Source organism: Geotrypetes seraphini, chromosome 9 (assembly GCF_902459505.1).
Source record: "Geotrypetes seraphini chromosome 9, aGeoSer1.1, whole genome shotgun sequence".
Taxonomy (NCBI): Eukaryota; Metazoa; Chordata; class Amphibia; order Gymnophiona; family Dermophiidae; genus Geotrypetes; species Geotrypetes seraphini.
Genome location: NC_047092.1, coordinates 29,053,317 through 29,071,165, shown reverse-complemented (window position 1 = coordinate 29,071,165; position 17,849 = coordinate 29,053,317). Strand labels below are relative to the sequence as shown.

Below are 17,849 nucleotides of genomic sequence, written 5' to 3'. Positions count from 1 at the left end.
ATTAATGACCCTGCTACTTTAGATAGATTCTGAGCCCAGTGGGACAGACAGGGGTAATACTTTGAGTGCCTTATTGTTAACCGCTTAGATAATGTCCCCCGCCCACCTTTCACAAAACCGCAGAAGTGGTTTTTAGTGCAGGCCGGCGCGCTAAATGCTCTGCGCTGATCCCGCCGCTCACAGGAGCCCTATGAGTATTGAGCAGCGCAGAGCATTCAGTGCATTGGCCTATGCTAAAAACCGCTTTCGTGGTTTTGTAAAAGGGGAGGAGGTTGATAGGCGGTATATAAGTACCTAAAATTAATTAAATAAATGCACAAAACTCAATCCTATGTAGGACACACACAAAATTGTGTGCAAAAGATTAGCTACCTTTTACAAAAAAACCAAGCATACTTTACTGCATCAGCCCTTCTGTGTGCATAATGAACAATATGTAAGCTAAGTTTAAAAAAAAATCATTCACTTACTGCTTTCAGTCTTCGTGCATGGTATTGAGCTGCTGTCACATACTTTCCTGGTTTTATTAATTTGTCAGTAAGGTTTGACACATAGCACCCAATCTTGGTCATTTGTGTAGATGTTGTATTTGTACATTGTTGGTCTCTTTTTTTTTCAAAAACAGTCTGTTTGAAAGAGTAACAGAAACAATTATTTGTCATACTTCTAAACCATTAACCATTCAAAGGTGTGCAAAATCCATGAACAGGGCATGAGATATAGTTAAATATGATTAACTATCACCTCTCTTTGAGTAACCTAGAAAGGCTTTTTGCAGTATTTGAAAAATTGCAGTATACCAAATACTTCAGCATATTAAGCCACCAGCCTAGCTTAAGAATTTCTGCAATAAAAGAGATGCAAATGAAAAAAGGTGGTTGGAAAGAGATACCTAAAAAATTACTAGTAATCATGTAGTACATGTAATCACCTGCTTCTGCGAAGGGGAGGCTGAACTAGTAGTTACCGCCCTCTCCCCAACTACGCCTAATGGCACAAAAACGCTCTAAATGCGGCAATTTTGCAAAAATTGGGCATGAATCCATACTAGGAGACCCCAAGGACTCCAATCCCGCAGTTTTCCTGGCAAAATTTAGAATTTTAAAGAAGCGCGGCTTTGTAAAAGGAGCCCTAAATAAAAGCACTTAGCACAGAAGGTGTTTTGAACTTATGAATTTTTACACAATACCTAGTTATCTACCAACTCAGAAATACACTTGGTCTGGGTTTGTGGCTAGGGCAGATGAAGGTTTGACTCCACTATTGAGCCTAAGCCCAGCCACAATCTGTAGATCAGCCCAGACAAACCATGCCCTATCCTGAACCACACCACACTTTAAGGTGGTTTTCTAAAATTGCTATTTGCATATGGAAATGCTTCTAAAATAACCCCCACAATCTCTTAAGTATGATTTTTGAAAATCCATGTATATACATGAACTACATTGTTAATACATATTTAAATTTTTTATTTTTTTTTTTATTCTTTATTCCTTTTTAATCATTCAACAAGTGTACATAGGCTCAAAAACAACACTTGATAAATCCATCAAGATAATAACAATTGTATATATATATAAACCCCTCACCCACCCTCCCTTTCAATACTATTCTTAATTCATTTAACCTTCTTATTTCCTTTTACCTTTTTCTTCAATTATACAATCCCCCCCCTTCCCCTCCGTTAATAATTTATGTTAAAAATGGTGTTTATTCATTACAAAACAATGCTAATGGCTCCCATATTTTATTAAACCTTTTATAATTTCCATATTTAATTTTTAAAGGTCAAATAAAATATTTTATGTGATCACCTGTGCATCCCTACAAAACATTTCAATTCCTCTGTCTGGACGTCTTTTAGGCAAAGTTTGTGTTCCTGCATTATGAAATTCTGCTCCTGTTATTTTGTGCCTGTATCCACCCAGAAATGGTTTATGACATGTCAGTCTTTCCATCTCAACTACCACATCTTGAAATGTGCCAGCATCTGCATAAACAGAACAGCCCAATACGTTAACAGGAATATTACAAAATAGAGCACTTTTTTATTATTTAATTATTATATTCCGCATATCCTACAACTCTCTGCGGATTACAAATTATTCAGGTACTCAAGCATTTTTCCCCTATCTGTCCAAACAAGCTCATACTCTATCTAATGTACCTGGGGCACAGGGGGATTAAGTGACTTGCCCATGGTCACAAGGAGCAGTGCGGGATTTGAACCCACAACCCCAGGGCACTGGGGCTGTAGCTCTAACCACTGCACCGCATACTCCCCTCTAATCACTGCACCACACACTCCCCACATCTTATACCTAGATTGTTTTCAAGAAAAATCATCTACCTGTTTGAACTCTGACCATGATGACATCAGGCATGTTGTAATCTTGCAGGAGCTGAATTGGTTTAATTGGATAATTTTTGGAGTCTACAGATAACAACTCAAGTTGAATAGTTCCATGAGGTCTAACTCCAAGATCCAGTAGAGTCTCCATATCATTAACTTCTCTGCCTAAACAAAAAGTTAAGTCAGTCAATATGTTATGGCTTTTTTTCAAGCAGACCTAAATTATTTGGTCTTCCTTAGGGTGAATTATAGGCCTTGGTACCCAACAGAGCCCCAGTTAACTGCAGCAACTGAGGAGTAAAGTGTAAGTGTAAGTGTGTGTGTAAGTGTAAGTGTGTGTGTGTGTAAGTGTAAAAGTGCAAAAGTAAGTGTAAAAGTGTAAGTATAAGTGTGTGTGTGTGTGTGTGTAAGTGTAAGTGTGTGTGTAAGTGTAAAAGTGCAAAAATAAGTGTAAAAGTGTAAGTGTAAGTGTGTGTGTGTGTGTGTGTGTGTGTGTATAAGTGTAAGTGTGTGTGTAAGTGTAAGTGTGTGTGTGTTAGGGGGATGGGGGGCAGGGAAAGAGGAAGGAAGTACAAAGCCTCTGCAAGCCAGCCAACAATCTCATTTCCTGCAGCTTGTGCAAAAATGTTTTTATTTTTGATTTAGGGTCCCTTTTACAAAGTCGCAGTAGCACTTCTCCCATGGCAAATGCATCAAATTACTAGTAATCATGTAGTACATGTAATCACCTGCTTCTGCGAAGGGGAGGCTGAACCAGTAGTTACCGCCCTCTCCCCGACTACGCCTAATGGCACAAAAACGCTCTAAATGCGGCAATTTTGCAAAAATTGGGCATGAATCCATACTAGGAGACCCCAAGGACTTCAATCCCGCAGTTTTCCTGGCAAAATTTAGAATTTTAAAGAAGTGCGGCTTTGTAAAAGGAGCCCTAAATAAAAGCACTTAGCACCATAGGAACTGAACGGGCTTCAGTGTATTTGCCGCAGAAGTGCTACCGAGGTTTTGAAAAAGGGGTCCTTAATTACTTTTCAATTCCAAGATGAAGGAAAGTTACATAAGACAGAGAAAAAAAAATCTCCTACAGAAATTTAAAGCAAAAGTGTTAATCTTGCAAAGGTCTCTAGAAAAATTAAAACTTTGGACAAAAGTGTAGAAGTAAACTGATAAGCAAGATTTATGTTTGGTTTTTTGCTCAAAATTTAAATATAATCCAATAAAGGTAATCAAAGATGGCAAATCTACCACCTTCACTTGAGACCTTCCTGTCTCTCCCATGCTCCACCTTGAAGAAAGAAAGAACAGCCTCCCTAGTGAGCATGACCAAGAAATGATAATCAAAATTATTTAAATCAAATCATTCTGACCACAGTAAGAATAAAAATATGTAAGTAGAAAGCATACAGAAGTGTACGAATTTAACACATCATAAATACATTTCATACCTTCAAACATGATTAGAATTACTATCCGTGGTATTTTTAGATAGGATGAAAAGTATTCTTTGAGGTTTCCCGCAGTATGGCTAATGGCAAAAGCCCTTGTTATCACGTGACCATCTGGGAGTAACATGATTTTAACTGGAAAAAGACACACAAAAAAATTCTAGCTATAATTACAACTTCACAGACAATCCTGCAAAAATAAGGAAATGAGAATGAAGTATTTACAAAACAGCCTATTGCTTATTATTTTTAAATCTATTACACTAACAAAATACAATGCAAACTATAAACACTTATTGCTGAAAAAAATGGTGTTATTTAATTGAAAAGATAATCATCTATTAAATGTTCATTTTGGTGGCAGTTTTACAATGTTATAAACTAGAAATGTCAGTAGCAGACAAACATGGTATCTCTTTAACTATAAGACATGTATGATCTGGCTTAGAAAATTATCTGATATTCATGCAGCTTTAGCTAACATGAGGCACGTCTTGTCAGCCAAATCTGACTGGGTGACCAGAGAGTTAGATCAAAGGAGAGTGCTAGATGTGGTGTACTAAGATTTTAGCAAGGCCTTTAACACAGGTCCACATAGATAACGTGACCATTTATTTTTTTTCATCAAAACGGGACATCTATTAATTTTCAGTTTCGCCCTAGCCCCACTCCTTCTGTTACCCTCCCCAGATCCTGTCAGTTCTCCTTTGTACCTTGTTCCAGGACTCCCTCTCTCTCCCTCCTCTGTTATGATCTTTCATCTCTCTATTCTTCCTCAAGGTCTCTCCCCCTCTGTCTGGACCTCCCATAGGCCTGTATCTACCTCCTTTCCGCTTTGGTCCAGGCCTTCCTTTTCTAGTCTTTCTTCTGCTTACAACCCACCCACCCCTTTCTCTGCCTCTTTCTCTCCTTCCTTCTTGTCCCCCTCACTGCTTTCCAGCTTTTCTCCCACCCCCCTCCCCCCGAAGCCAACCAGCCTGTCTGCCTGCCTCCCCCTCACTGCCTTGCAGCCTTTGCCCCACCCCCTCCCCCGAAGACCGCCAGCCCTCCTTTCCTCCCTGCCGCGCTGAATATGAGAAAGCTCAGCAACCAACAACCTGCCTGCCTGTTTGCCTCCTTCTCTCCGAAGTCTGCCTCCCTCCTTCCGATTCTTCTACCCCCTCCCATCTGCCACCACACGCTGCTACTTCTTGCCCACCGCAACTGCAGGAAAGACATGTCCAGGTGCCAGCCTAGAAGCCTTCGCCCCAATGTCAATTCTGATGTCGGAGAGAAAATTCCGGGCTAGCTCAGGGGTGGGCAAACCTTTTGACTCGTAGGCCACAATGGGTTCTTAAATTTGACAGGGGGGGCCGGACCAAGAGCAGATGGATGGAGACATTCACAACAAAGCAAGAGAAAATACTGTTAAAGTACAGACAATTTCAATCACAGCTCTGACTCTTCCACAATTCTAAAACAAAAACGCCAAAATGTCCAGCCCTGAAACTCAGAAGGGAAGCTGCACTTACTCAGCCTCCGACTGAACAGCCACAGTTACTCCTCAGGGCGAGTGAGATGTTGGCTCACGCGGCAGAGAGGTGGTGGGGCTCGGCCAATGAGAGCACGCCTTGCGCCACACGCTGCGCCCCCAGCATTGCCCTCCCAGGAGATCAGCCCAGCCGCGCACCACTTCTGGCGCCTTTCCTCTCAGCAGTGGGTCCCCTTGTTCTCAGCGCAAGGGACGCTCATGACCCTGTACCCGCTGTGTCGGCCTGACAAATTCGGCAGCCTGATATGGCCCGCGAGCCGTAGTTTGCTCATGTCTGCCCTAGTTCAAATAAAAGGGATGGAGGGAGACTTGGGTTCCAAGAACTCAGAACTCGAGTTGCCTCGTAAACTTAGACCTAATGTCTGTTGCGAGGTCGCGGAGGCAAGGGAAGGAACCTAATGGACAAAATGAAGAAAGGAACCCTATTTTCCATTAGAGGTAAACAGAAAAATCTGATAAAACCTATATGCATGGAGGCTGAAAGATAATAAATGACCACCTAGAGTCAGTTGAATCTAAATATATGCGATGGATACGCCAAAAAGATTCAAGAACCAAATAAGAGAGGCTACTGGCTAATGCACCCATATGAAGCAGCCGACCCAACAAACAGTTGAAATCAGTCCTATCCTTGAGTAGATATGAATGAAAAGGGAAAGGAATTTCATAATCAAATAAAAGCAGGATTTTCTTGAAAAGAATTATCATAGAGAAGCCAATGCTATGGACCATAAAATCAGAACAACATAGTGGCTTACTGAGAAGAAAACCAGCCCCCCGATAAAATATTTATAATAATAATATTATTATGTAAGTTCTCACGAAGGGTGAAAAAGTAATGTAATAAGCATTTAACAAAAAAAGTAAACAGTTAAAACAGCAAGGAGAAGAATATTATCAAAACAATATGCTAGTAAGATGAAACCCCTCAGAGATTTAACAAGGAAAGTGAGAATGGACTTGTGTAATATCCCTGTAAAAAACCAAAGTTGGTTAAGTGGTTTTGAGTGCTGTTGGTTTTTTTGGGTTTTTTTTAAGTCTTCTCAAGAGGAGCTTAGTAAGGACAGACCACAAAAAAAGGAGGCCTGAGCCCATGAAAGCGTATGTGCAGAAGGAAAGTAGTTGAACTTTTAAAACTATGACCCCTGGTAATGGCTCGTTAAAAACTGGGGAATCAAAATACAGTCAAACCTCGGTTTGCGAGTAACCCGGTTTGCGAGTGTTTTGCAAGACGAGCAAAACATTCTCGCAAAACATTCTCACAAAACGTGTCTTGCAAACCGAGTGTTGACTCGATTTGCGAGCACCCCCCGATAACCGGCATCGCCCCCCCCCGCTCGCAAAGGGCCCCCTCCCACTCGAATCGGCACCCCCCCCCCCCAGCGAGAACAGGAACCAACTTTAACTCACCCCCCCTTTGGCACCGGCACGCAGCCCACAAGAGCCGGTGCCGCTTGAAGATCTTCTTCCCAGTCTCTGCCGGCTTTGAGCATGCATCTGCGCAGATGCATGCTCAAAGCCGGCAGAGACTGGGAAGAAGATCTTCAAGCGGCACCGGCACTGGCACTTGTGGGCTGCGTGCCGGTGCCAAAGGGGGGGTGAGTTAAAGTTGGTCGGGAGAGGGGTTCCTGTTCTTGCTGGGGGTGCCAGATCACGTGGGAGGGGGGACTTTGCGAGCGGGGGGAGAGCAGCGCCCTGGCCTCGGGGGTGGGGGCGTGGGGGGGTGGGAACGTATCAAAGCGAGTTTCCATTATTTCCTATGGGGAAACTCACTTTGATAAATGAGCATTTTGGATTACGAGCATGCTCCGGGAATGGATTATGCTCGTAATCCAAGGTACCACTGTATATAAAACTAGTGTTTTAGCCCGTTACATTCGTTACAGTAACGGGTGCTAGAATAGTCCCATCTATACCCTGACCCTGACTCTGACCCCACCCATGCCCCGCCTCTATCATGCCCAGATCCTGCCTCCCACTGATCCCAGTCTCACCACCTCACCTTTCACCATTTCCTTTGTACCCTTTTGGCCCTCATAGATCCTCCATTGCATTTATCACCTGACAGGGTCTTTACTTACCCGAGACGGCAGCAGCAGTCCTGACGTACCAACCTTTCCGCCCTCAGTGCCCCAAAGCAGCAGTGGTCCTACCTTTTCCATCTCTCCCTTTCCCCCTTTCACACCCTCTACCATCTCTCTCTGACCCTGTTTCACCCCTTTTGCCATCATTCCCTTTCCTGTCCCCCTCTGTCCTTCCCCAAGACCATCTCTCTCTCCTGCCCCCTCCCCACTCCCTGAAGTCTATCTCTCCCTATTCCCTACCATCTCTCCTTGTCCCCCTAGTAGCCCCTCTGTCCTCATCCATCTGTCTCTGTCTCTCTCTCCTTTCCTCACTTGAGTCCAACATCTCTTCCTTCTCCCACTCCTTCCCCCAAATCCATCACCTCCTGCCTCTGCGGAGCTCTTGCAGCTCTTCCTCATCCTCCTCCAGCCAGGCTTTAGCCATCTACACTGGCTCCGGGCTCGGCCGCCACAGCCTGCAGCCACCTCGGGGGTTAGAGAGAGAGAGATTCTCGTGTGCGCTGGGAAAGGGTGCACAGGGGGGGAGGGGGCCATGATGGCGGCAAAGTTACAGTGAGGGAGGGAGTAGAAGTGCACATGCGCACTCTTGCCCACGGGGCCCTACAGCTCACGGAAAACGGAACACAGGTGGGAGTGCGCATACGCGCTTAGGGTTTTATTATCTTAGATATTACCCAAGTAGGAGTTTTCTTTTTACGATATCCATGTAAATGTATTGTAAAATATAGATCCAATACATACATATTCTTTGAACCATCTCAGTTAACAGGTTTTCTCACCATGAAATGCCTTGAAGGGGGTCCAATAACATCAAGTTAAATTTAATAGTTAATCCTGTAACCACAGTCAGGAAATTGCTATCTTATTGTTTAATTGGATGATTCCATTTTCCTCTTTTCACTCATTAACATTCTTGGATCTATAATAATGGACTAAAGATTGATTAAGAAAACTATTTTCTTTGTATTATATATTCATTTATTATATATTGTAATGTCTTTCTCAATATTCTGAACAAGAAGTTTTTTCTTGATTGTTTTTGTGTTAAATATAAATAAAGAATTAAAAAAAAAAAAAGAAAGATATTACCCAAGTAAAATAAGGACTGGAGAACGAGCTATGATAGATGTGGTCCCTAATATAAGTGCCAACTTTCAAAACCAACTTTCTGGACGTCCAGCAGGACTTCTAAGCTGCAGGGTGTTCAGAGCTCAAAGGGGCGTGTTATGGGCGGGCATCAGGCAGGCTTGGACCTGGACATCCTGCAGCAATAATTGAAGTTTCCCAGGACATTCAAGATGGAACTTAGATGCCCAGAGTTAGATCTATTTTAGATGTGTCTAAGTGCCCCAAAGGTGCCCAAGCTGACCAGATGACTACTGTATACATTAAGGTATGAACCGCGCCCCATTCCCCTAATGCTCACAAACCCCCTCCCACCCCTAAAATATCCTATTTAAAGAGTACATTCCTGTCCAAGCTCCACTGGCTTCCTGTAATCTCCAGGGTCCACTTTAAATGTGCCTGCTTAACCTTGAAGATCCTACACGGCATCCTCCCTCCTTTTATTCCATTATCCTGGAATTCCTCAAATCCAAATTCAACTAGATCCGCCCAAAAACTAAAATTATCCTTCCCCTCTTTAAAAGGCATAGCCCATGTTGGTAAACTAGGGTCTTCCCTCCCCTTCAGAATCACGGAGCTCTGGAATAATCTTAGCTCCCCACTTCGTAACTTGAGCTCCCTTCAACTATTCCGTAAGCATCTGAAAACTTGGCTGTTCTTTAAAATGTAACTTTTCTTTCCCTCTCTGATATACTAAGCCCTCTAACCTCTCTTCATACTTTTTCTATAATTCCATTGGAGTTCTGTTCTTTCCCAATTCTTGTAAACCGTGCCGAGCTCCACGTTGTGGAGATGATGCGGTATATAAACCCAAGGTTTAGTTTAGTTTAGTTTATGGGGAAGCCTAGTACAGCATCACACAGGTGTCTTAAGTAGCCTGGTGGATGGGCTAGTGAGCCATAGAAGAGAACCCAGGCCCATAAGACACTCTAACTATTACATTTATTGTGGAAAGTGTGAGGCCACTAAAACCCATCGAAATCTTATAAGATTCCACTTGCAGCTTAAAGCCTATTAGGGTAGGAGTCAGGTGAGTATAGTAGGTTTTGGAGGGCTCACCCTAAATTATAAGAGGGTTTTGGCGAGATGTGCATGAGGCAGCCTTTATGTGAAGTTCACAGCAGTGCCCTCTAAGGTACCCCCCTGCTCTATTGGTATGTCTGTACGGCCAGTCCGTTACAATGCTGGCTCCTCCTACATCCACATGGTCTGCATTTGGATGCTTAGACGCATTTGTGGTCGAAAATGCCACATAAAGATTGATGTCTTATTGGCCAAGGCATCCAAAAAAAAATCCAGGACGTTCAAAAATAGCTGGTTTTCCATGTCTAGCGGTAAATGCACAAAGTCAGACTTGGGCCCTCTTTTACTAAGGTGCGCTAATCGATTTAGCACATGCTAAACACTACCACGTGCATGTTAGTCTATGGATGCGTTAGCGTTTAGCACACGCTAATTGGTTAGCGCACCTTAGTATAAGAGGGGGTTAGGCTCACTATCGAAAATGCCCCTCCACGTACTTAGGATTGCCAAATGTTTCTGTGCAATGCTTTTTTTTTTTTAATTCATTCTTTTTTAGAAAAGCAACAGTTAAGTATGCTCACTCATCAGAAATCCAATAATACATCCCTATGATCTGTTACGGAAGAACCATGTGGACATGCGTGGAATAAATATCAGACACGGAACAAAATCTAATATAATAAAGCCCTAAGCACGCATGCGCACTCCCACCTGCGTGCTCCCATTTTCCGTGAGCTGTAGGGACCCGCAGGTAGGAGTGCGCATGCGCGGGGCGGCGCGGAGCCTGTCGGCCACGGCGGCTCTTGCCGTCTGAAGGAAGGAAGGAGGAAAGGGGACGCGGAGAGGAGGTGATTCGTCTCATAGAGCCGCAAACCTTCGCTCCAAGAGAGATCATTACGGCGCCAAGGAGGAAATCAAAAAAAAGGCAACGGCACCTGCACAACAGCCGAACGTTACCGTCACGTGACACCATGGCTGAAATCCACGTAGGCATCTCAGCGGCGCTCCCATCAAGGGTTAGCATTGTTTTCTTTCAATCCCAGAATGTTACGATGAGGTGGAGGTGGGCTCCTCACGAGTTGCCATTTTCGTCTATACCTTTAATAAAGGGGGAGGGAATGCTGCTGCACAGGGAAGTGGGGTAAGGGTAGGTAAATGTTGCTTCACAAGGAAGTGGAGTTGGAGGACATGATGCTGCTGCACAGGGAGGGAGGGGGGGGAAGACAAAGGGGGCCAGGGAGCAAACGTGCTTTGCTTTGGGGGAAGGGGTGTGCTGGGGGGCCAGGGAGCAATCTTGCATTGCTTTGGGGAGGATAAAGAAGGGGGCCATAGAGAAAGACAAAGAAAGGCAGGCAGGCAAGGGGCCACAGAGAGATGGAAAGACAGCGGACAGGGAGAGAGACAGAAAGAAAGAAAGACAGACAGTGGGAGGGAGAGAGATAGAAATAAAGAAAGAGACAGGGGCAGGGAGAAGCACAGACAGAAAGAAAGACAGACATACATATATTCTAGCACCCGTTAATGTAACGGGCTTAAACACTAGTTATACTATAAATTCATATGGACTTATTTAGACTTCAATATCAAACAGTATTCATACAGTTTAAAAATAAGTATAAAAATGCTAATTTAAAATAAATTATTAAAAGAAAAACAAACAAAATCTCAATCAATATATTTAACCAATAAAAAAGAAAACCCACAAAAAAATGTAGTTTACCTGTTGCAGTTGCATGTGATATCACAGGAGTTGGTGCAGGAGTATGAATTCCTAAGGAAGGAAATGGCTCTGAAGTTTCCTGTTTCATTCCAATTGTTATGTCATAGCGTACACCTGGACGTTTCCGTATTTCTATAATTGGCTCCTGGCCTGTACTTGGATGCTTCTCTTCTCCTAGAGTTGATTCCTGATCTGTTCTCAGATGCTCTTGCTCTCCGATTATTTGTCCCTCGTCCACTGACTCTATGTCATCACTCAAATGTTCTTGCTCTCCTTGAGATGATTCCTGATCTATACTCAGATTTTTCAGTTCTTCTACAGTTGGTTCCTGGTTTGGAGCTAGACATCCTTCACCTGTAATAGCTGGATCTTGTTCTGTAAGCGTTGCTTCCTGATTTACATTGAATCCACCCTGTGGTTCTTGGTCTATCCTTGGATGTTCTCCAACAGTTGGCTCCTGAGCTGGGCTGAGTTGTACCTCCTCTGTTCTCAAATCGTCCTGGTCTAAATCAAGTTGCTGTAATATTTCATTCTGTTCTTCTGTTAATAAAGGACTTTCTGCAATATCATCATGCTTATCCTTAGCATTTTCCTGAGCTGATGAAGCTACTTCTTCTGTACCTTCTTTGTGACTATCAGACTCTGCCACTGTATCCTCCATAACCTTTAATTAATAATATATTTTAAACCACATTGGTAAATATACAGAACACATTTAGGGCTCCTTTTACTAAGCTGCGATAGCGTTTTTAGCACACACAGGATTTTAGCGTGCACTAAACCCGCGCTACGCGGCTAGAACTAATGCCAGCTCAATGCTGGCGTTACAGTCTAGCGTGTGTGCTAAAACCGCTATCGCAGCTCAGTAAAAGGAGCCCTTAGAGGTAACATACTGTACATACATCATTTAGATTTACACCATATTTTCAGTTTTCTCCTTTTATTAGGCTGTGCTAGAGGTTTCTACCGCAACCCGGAGCGCTAAATACTCCGATGCTGCTCCAGCACTCACAGAAATGAGCAGTGTTCAAGGCCCAGTTAAAAGCCCACCTCTTCGAGAGTGCTTTCAACGCCTAACTCCTCTCACCTTGGGCTCTGAATTCCCAACCCTACGTGTCATGTCTGTCTGTCCAAGTTAAATTGTAAGCTCTTCTGAGCAGGGACAGTCTATAAATGTCAAAATGTACTGCGCCGCATATACCTTTCTGAGCTATATAAGTGATTAGCAGTAGTATGAGCATCGGAGCATTTAGCGCTCCAGTAGAAACCTCTATCACGGATTAGTAAAAGGGGGGGAGGGGGTTAGTCGCCTAAAAAGGACAATTCAAAACGCATTAAATAAGAGTTTCTTTCAATTATCTACACCCTTTAAAAGTGAAAAAAAATTATAGAAATATTCAAAAAGCAATTAAGAATTCAAAAAAATTCCTGAGGATATTAGCATTCACATCCCTTGAATCAGTGCTTGATAGAAGCCCCTTCTGCATCAATGATAGCCAATTTGCCTGAATGATTGATGGCTATCAATTTTGCACGGCAGGATGGTCAGGTTTTGTTCTTTTCAGCAGAATAGCCCAGTGAGAGGCTGGGGATCATTTGTGGACTGCATTATCACAGGCTTTGACAGGGCTTCATGCTTAGGATCATTCTCCTGCTGAAAAGTGAATCTTCTCCCCAGTTCCAGAACTAGGGCACCCCAGCAGCTTTTACTCCATGATCTGCCTGTAATTGCATAATCCATCTTTCCCTCAATTTTCACAAGTCTCCCTGTCCCCATTGCTGTACAGCATCCCCACAACAGAATGCTGCTGCTACCTAGCGGCAGCTTAAACATTAAGCAAACTAGATGGCCACCGAAGGTGGCAGCTTCTGGGGGCAGAACAGCAAAAAAAAAATAGATCCCGACATTCACAAATACAAACCATCAGCAAGTAACACCTACAGGAAGCCTATTTGCCCAAATAAATGGCTTTTGGAAACTGCCCTCATTTTTGAGGTAATAATATAAATAAATGGGTGCTTCCATTTAGGCATCCCGATGATATGTGGTGATAGCCTAATCTACATCTGGATTCCATTATAAAACACCAAACAATGGTTTAAAAAACAGTTTTTCAGACACGCCCCCCCCCCCCCCGGCTTAATTTGAACCCCCCAAGCAGCAAGGCCTTTCAGAGAATCATACAGGTCCAGGCCAGGAGAGAGTCCTAGAATGCATAGTACTGTAAAAAAAAAAACCCAGATATAGAAGCAGTTGAGGCAGAATTTTAGTTATAAAAAAGGACAAACTTGTTTATAATTAAGGAAAATTAATATAGGGCTCCTTTTACAAAGGGTGTGTTAGCACACGCTAGACCTTAACAACAGCATTGAGCTGGCGTTAGTTCTAGAAGCGTAGCGCAGGTTTAGGGTGCACTAAAAATGCTAGCGCACCTTAGTAAAAGGAGGGAAGGGGTAAAACGCGGACCTCGCGGATCTAAACCCGCACGTCTGAGGTCCATGCCACTTGTAGTTAGTTTCTGGCTCTGACAGACCTCGGTGACAATTTAGTGCTGACGGATCCGTCTCAGCATAGGGAGGGGAAAGTATTAGGATCCGTCAGCGCTACAATGTCATCGAGGTCTGTCTAAAGGATTCCTTTTAGAGCCGCTCCAGCACTAGCACTAGTCTCTGGCTCCGACAGACCTCGGTGACATTTTAGCGCTGACGGATCCTAATACTTTCCCCTCCCTATGCTGAGACGGATCCGTCAGCGCTAAATTGTCACCGAGGTCTGTCAGAGCCAGAAACTAACTACAAGCGGACCTCAGATTTTTAAGGACGTGCGGGTTTAGATCCGCGAGGTCCGCGTTATACCCCTTCCTGTAAATGGAGCCCTTAGTGTTTTGTTAAAAATATTTAACTTTGCATAATATTACCATGCATAATACAAAGATATACATTTCCCAGAACTAACAATGAAAATCAAAGCCTTGCTACATTAAATGAGCAGAAAAATCTGTATAATGAGCAGCAGCAAAATATGATGCATTCACCCTCCAGGCTAGAAATTAATCTGACAGACACCAACACCTGAAACCTGTCCGTCATTGCTCTTTCTGTAACCTGTACTGTGTTATTTTTCTGTTACTACTGTACTATTTTCTTACAAAGCTTATTTCAATCCGTTTATATACTATTAGGCAGTCTGGGAACTTGTTATGCCAAAAAAAGCTTTCCAAATCTTCAGTCACCCAAATTGCTCCTCCACATTTTAAATTTGCCCGTTTGGATAAAAGTCTTCGATCTCGACAGTCACCTGAGAACCTTAACACTGCACATAAGTCCTTCAACTAGGTCCAGCTTTCATAGCTTACTTGAAAACGGGAGGAACAGGCACCGGCCGCGCGAGCGCTTCTGCCGACTTCCTAAAACTCTGTTGTGAGCGGTGCCATAGCAACGGGCCGGCTTCGCGCGACCGAAGGGCTTCCCGCAGCTGGCGAACTCTCGCGATAGGGAAGATGGCTGTACACGAAGCTGCTGAACTGTGTGGCTAGGTTGCGCTAGGAGTACTGATAATATCTATACACTGCTACTTAGGAATAAGACGATAATTTTGCAGTGAATGTTGTCAACCTGTGAGGGCTGGCCCAACTAGTAGGCGAAACTAGGCTGGCGCCTAGGGGAGCAGCTTCGGGGGGGGGGGGGAGGTTTAAAAAACAACAAAAAAAAACCCCCCAAAACAGCTGCAATCTAACAAGTAGACTCTCAGTTATCTGGCACCCATGGGAATTGGACGAGAGGTGTTCAATAATTTATCTACCCGAGTATGAAAGAAAATATGGTAGCAAGCTGTTAAAAACAAGTCTGTGCATGTTGTGACATGTCTCAAGGTTACTCGTGCACAGTTCTGGCTCAGTGCGAGTCTAACCTTCCAAGAGACAGGATGTCAGGAGAGTCCTGGTGCGAATCAAGTAAGAAACTGCTAGATTTGGAGTACCATTCAGTGATAACATTCCTCATATGAGAAATGAAGAAACAGCTCACAAGGATGCTCCAGAAAGTCTTGTAGTAAAGCAGAAAATAATTTATTTCTCTCTGGCCAGACAAGGTGTCCAAAATGCTCAAAAATAGCAAACTAGGCACACAGAGCTCAGTACAATCATTTATTATATAGTTAGTCCACATATTTCTTAATCCCTCCTGCCTTCCTGCTTATTGGTTAGAGCAGCAGTTCACAATCCATCAAATGTTTCCCTCTATAGGTCTCTTTTTCAAACCTCCCATTAGCCTTATTTACTTCCCCCATTAGCCTTATTTCTTGGACTACCAACTCTTATTTTCTATTTTCCATATATGGTTGTCTGATCCTCCCATCACATTCTCAAGCTTCATGCTGTGTCCTTTAACAAAGCCCTTATGTTATACCTCTGAGGCATCACTTTCTACAGTTACTGGCAGCATCGTGTTCCCAGGAATGCCTCATCCCCCCTCTACTGTCTTTTGCACACCTTGGCAAAAAGTTATTAGTACCAGTGCCCCCTACTGTCTCTATGTATTATTACACTCTGCAATAATTAACACTATACAACTGTTAGCAAAATATATTAGTAATTCACTCTATTATAAATTTATTTTTTAGTTCACCTCTTTCCCCCCCCCCTTTTTTTCTTGTAATACTCATGTTAATTTTGCATTAGATAAATATCCAGCCTCCAATTCAGATAGCATTCACTCCACCAAACTCTCATACTCAGGTAGATTGTTTTTCTTTCTTCATGTTTTCCTCTAGCAGCAGTAGATTACTGACTGTTGTGTCTTTGATGTCATCTGTTTAGTAATGACAGTTTCTCTTAATCTTTGTGTCTGTCCTCGCATACATGGGATTATACAACACCCTACCACTGTTAGTACTCCAGCTACAATGAGATAAGTGAATATGTTTACTACATGCCTTTCCATTTCACCCTATGAAATCTATGTATATGTTATCATCAAATAAAGAGCAACAAGCAAAAAACAAAAGGAATACCCACAAAGAAGAAAATCCAGAGAAAACCAAAAAAATCTCTGTGGAGTGACGATGTTCCTAAATGGACTTTATTTGAAAGTGTCAAAGTTCCAAAGGTACACTGAAATCATCCACATAAAATAATTTCATCCACATAAAAGCCTTAAAGGACCTAGTCTGCTAGGGATACAGGACCCAACACGGTCCGCGTTTCGACAAAAAGTCTTCTTCAGGGGTCCCTGGGGGAGTGTATCACCCCACAATTGTTTCCCATGTATTCATCTTTATAGGACCCACAGGGACCCCTGAAGAAGACTTTTTGTCAAAACGCAGAATGTGTTGGGTCCTGTATCCCTAGCGGACTAGGTCTTTTAAGGCTTTTATGTGGATGAAATTATTTTATGTGGATGATTTCAGTGTATCTTTGGAACTTTGACACTTTCAAATAAAGTCCATTTAGGAACATCATTACTCCACAGAGTTTTTTTGGTGATCATCAAATAAAATCCCTAATATGTCTCTTAGACCTACCCATCCCCTCATCCTGCCTTCTTTGAAATGCCAGAGTAAATGGTATGGCCAATTGTACAAGTGCACACATACCCTTCCACACTGGGGGAAGTGTCGGTCTCAAGATTTTTCCTCCACAGTATCAGCTCTGGGTACTACAAGTGGTGAGTAATTTTTCTGTTTCTCCCTAATAGTAACATGAAAGGTAGTACAAATCTTCAGTTCCCCCAAATTATGTGTGAACTTTACCCCCTGCCATGAGAGGCGCACAGTGTGGTTCCCACTAACTGTAGAGAACACAGGTGGCACGTTCTTGTCTTTTAATTGCATAGCAGGGAACATTTGAGAGAGTGTGACAATCCTTATTTCCCCATCCATTTGGGTCTTGGTAAAGCGCTATCATGCAATGCATTCCTCGGTTCTTCTCTTCCCACCCCAAAGGGAAGGGTACTACCTAAGCCACTGGCTGCCCAGAGGCACATGCATAATTATGTTTGTGCAAACTTGTTAGGGTGAATTTAACACATTCTACCCAGGCATTTGTGTCTCCATAACTATCTTTGGATCATTGGGAGGTTTGAAAGGTATATGCTGGAGCAAAAGAGGATATTCCACAAGATGTGGCTTGGGGACCTTGTACTCCCATAAGCTCCTCTCCAGCTCAAGGTCCTTCATCTCCCAAGGAGTGGTCAGACCAGGAGGATATCATTCATGTAGACTTAGACCAACCTACACTGCCTCTTATACAGCCAGCTACAACTGAGGAACTCTCCTATCCTAAATTTTTACAAAAGGTATCTTCTCTATTAAGTCTCAATCATGATGCAACACCCACAGGTAGTAAGGATTTTCAATTTTTCCTTCAATCCTGTACTACTACAGTGAGAGGAATTATTTCCTTACCGGTGCATCAAGTCCTGCAAGATCTTTGGATAATTGGCAGAAGCCCCTATCAGTCTCCATGGCTTCTAAACGTCATGAGCTAAAATACAAAGTACAAAAAGCACCTGGTCACGACCTCCTCCAACTTCCTCACCATTCTATGGTCTTGAAGTCAGCCATCAAGACATC

General features: G+C 43.1%; 1 protein-coding gene across 1 annotated transcript in view; it reads right to left on the bottom strand.

The window, feature by feature from the left end:
• The window catches only part of IQUB (IQ motif and ubiquitin domain containing), a 79,875-nt gene extending 65,168 nt beyond the window's left edge, over window positions 1-14,707 (bottom strand). The window contains exons 1-6 of the mRNA XM_033958053.1: window positions 14,635-14,707; window positions 11,279-11,942; window positions 3,796-3,930; window positions 2,351-2,518; window positions 1,815-1,990; window positions 471-626 (exon numbers count right to left, since the gene is read on the bottom strand). Coding sequence (XP_033813944.1) covers window positions 471-626; window positions 1,815-1,990; window positions 2,351-2,518; window positions 3,796-3,930; window positions 11,279-11,939 — 1,296 coding nt within the window. The 5' untranslated portion in view covers window positions 11,940-11,942; window positions 14,635-14,707. The remainder of the gene's footprint in view (window positions 1-470; window positions 627-1,814; window positions 1,991-2,350; window positions 2,519-3,795; window positions 3,931-11,278; window positions 11,943-14,634) is intronic.
• Window positions 14,708-17,849: the final 3,142 nt, after the last annotated feature.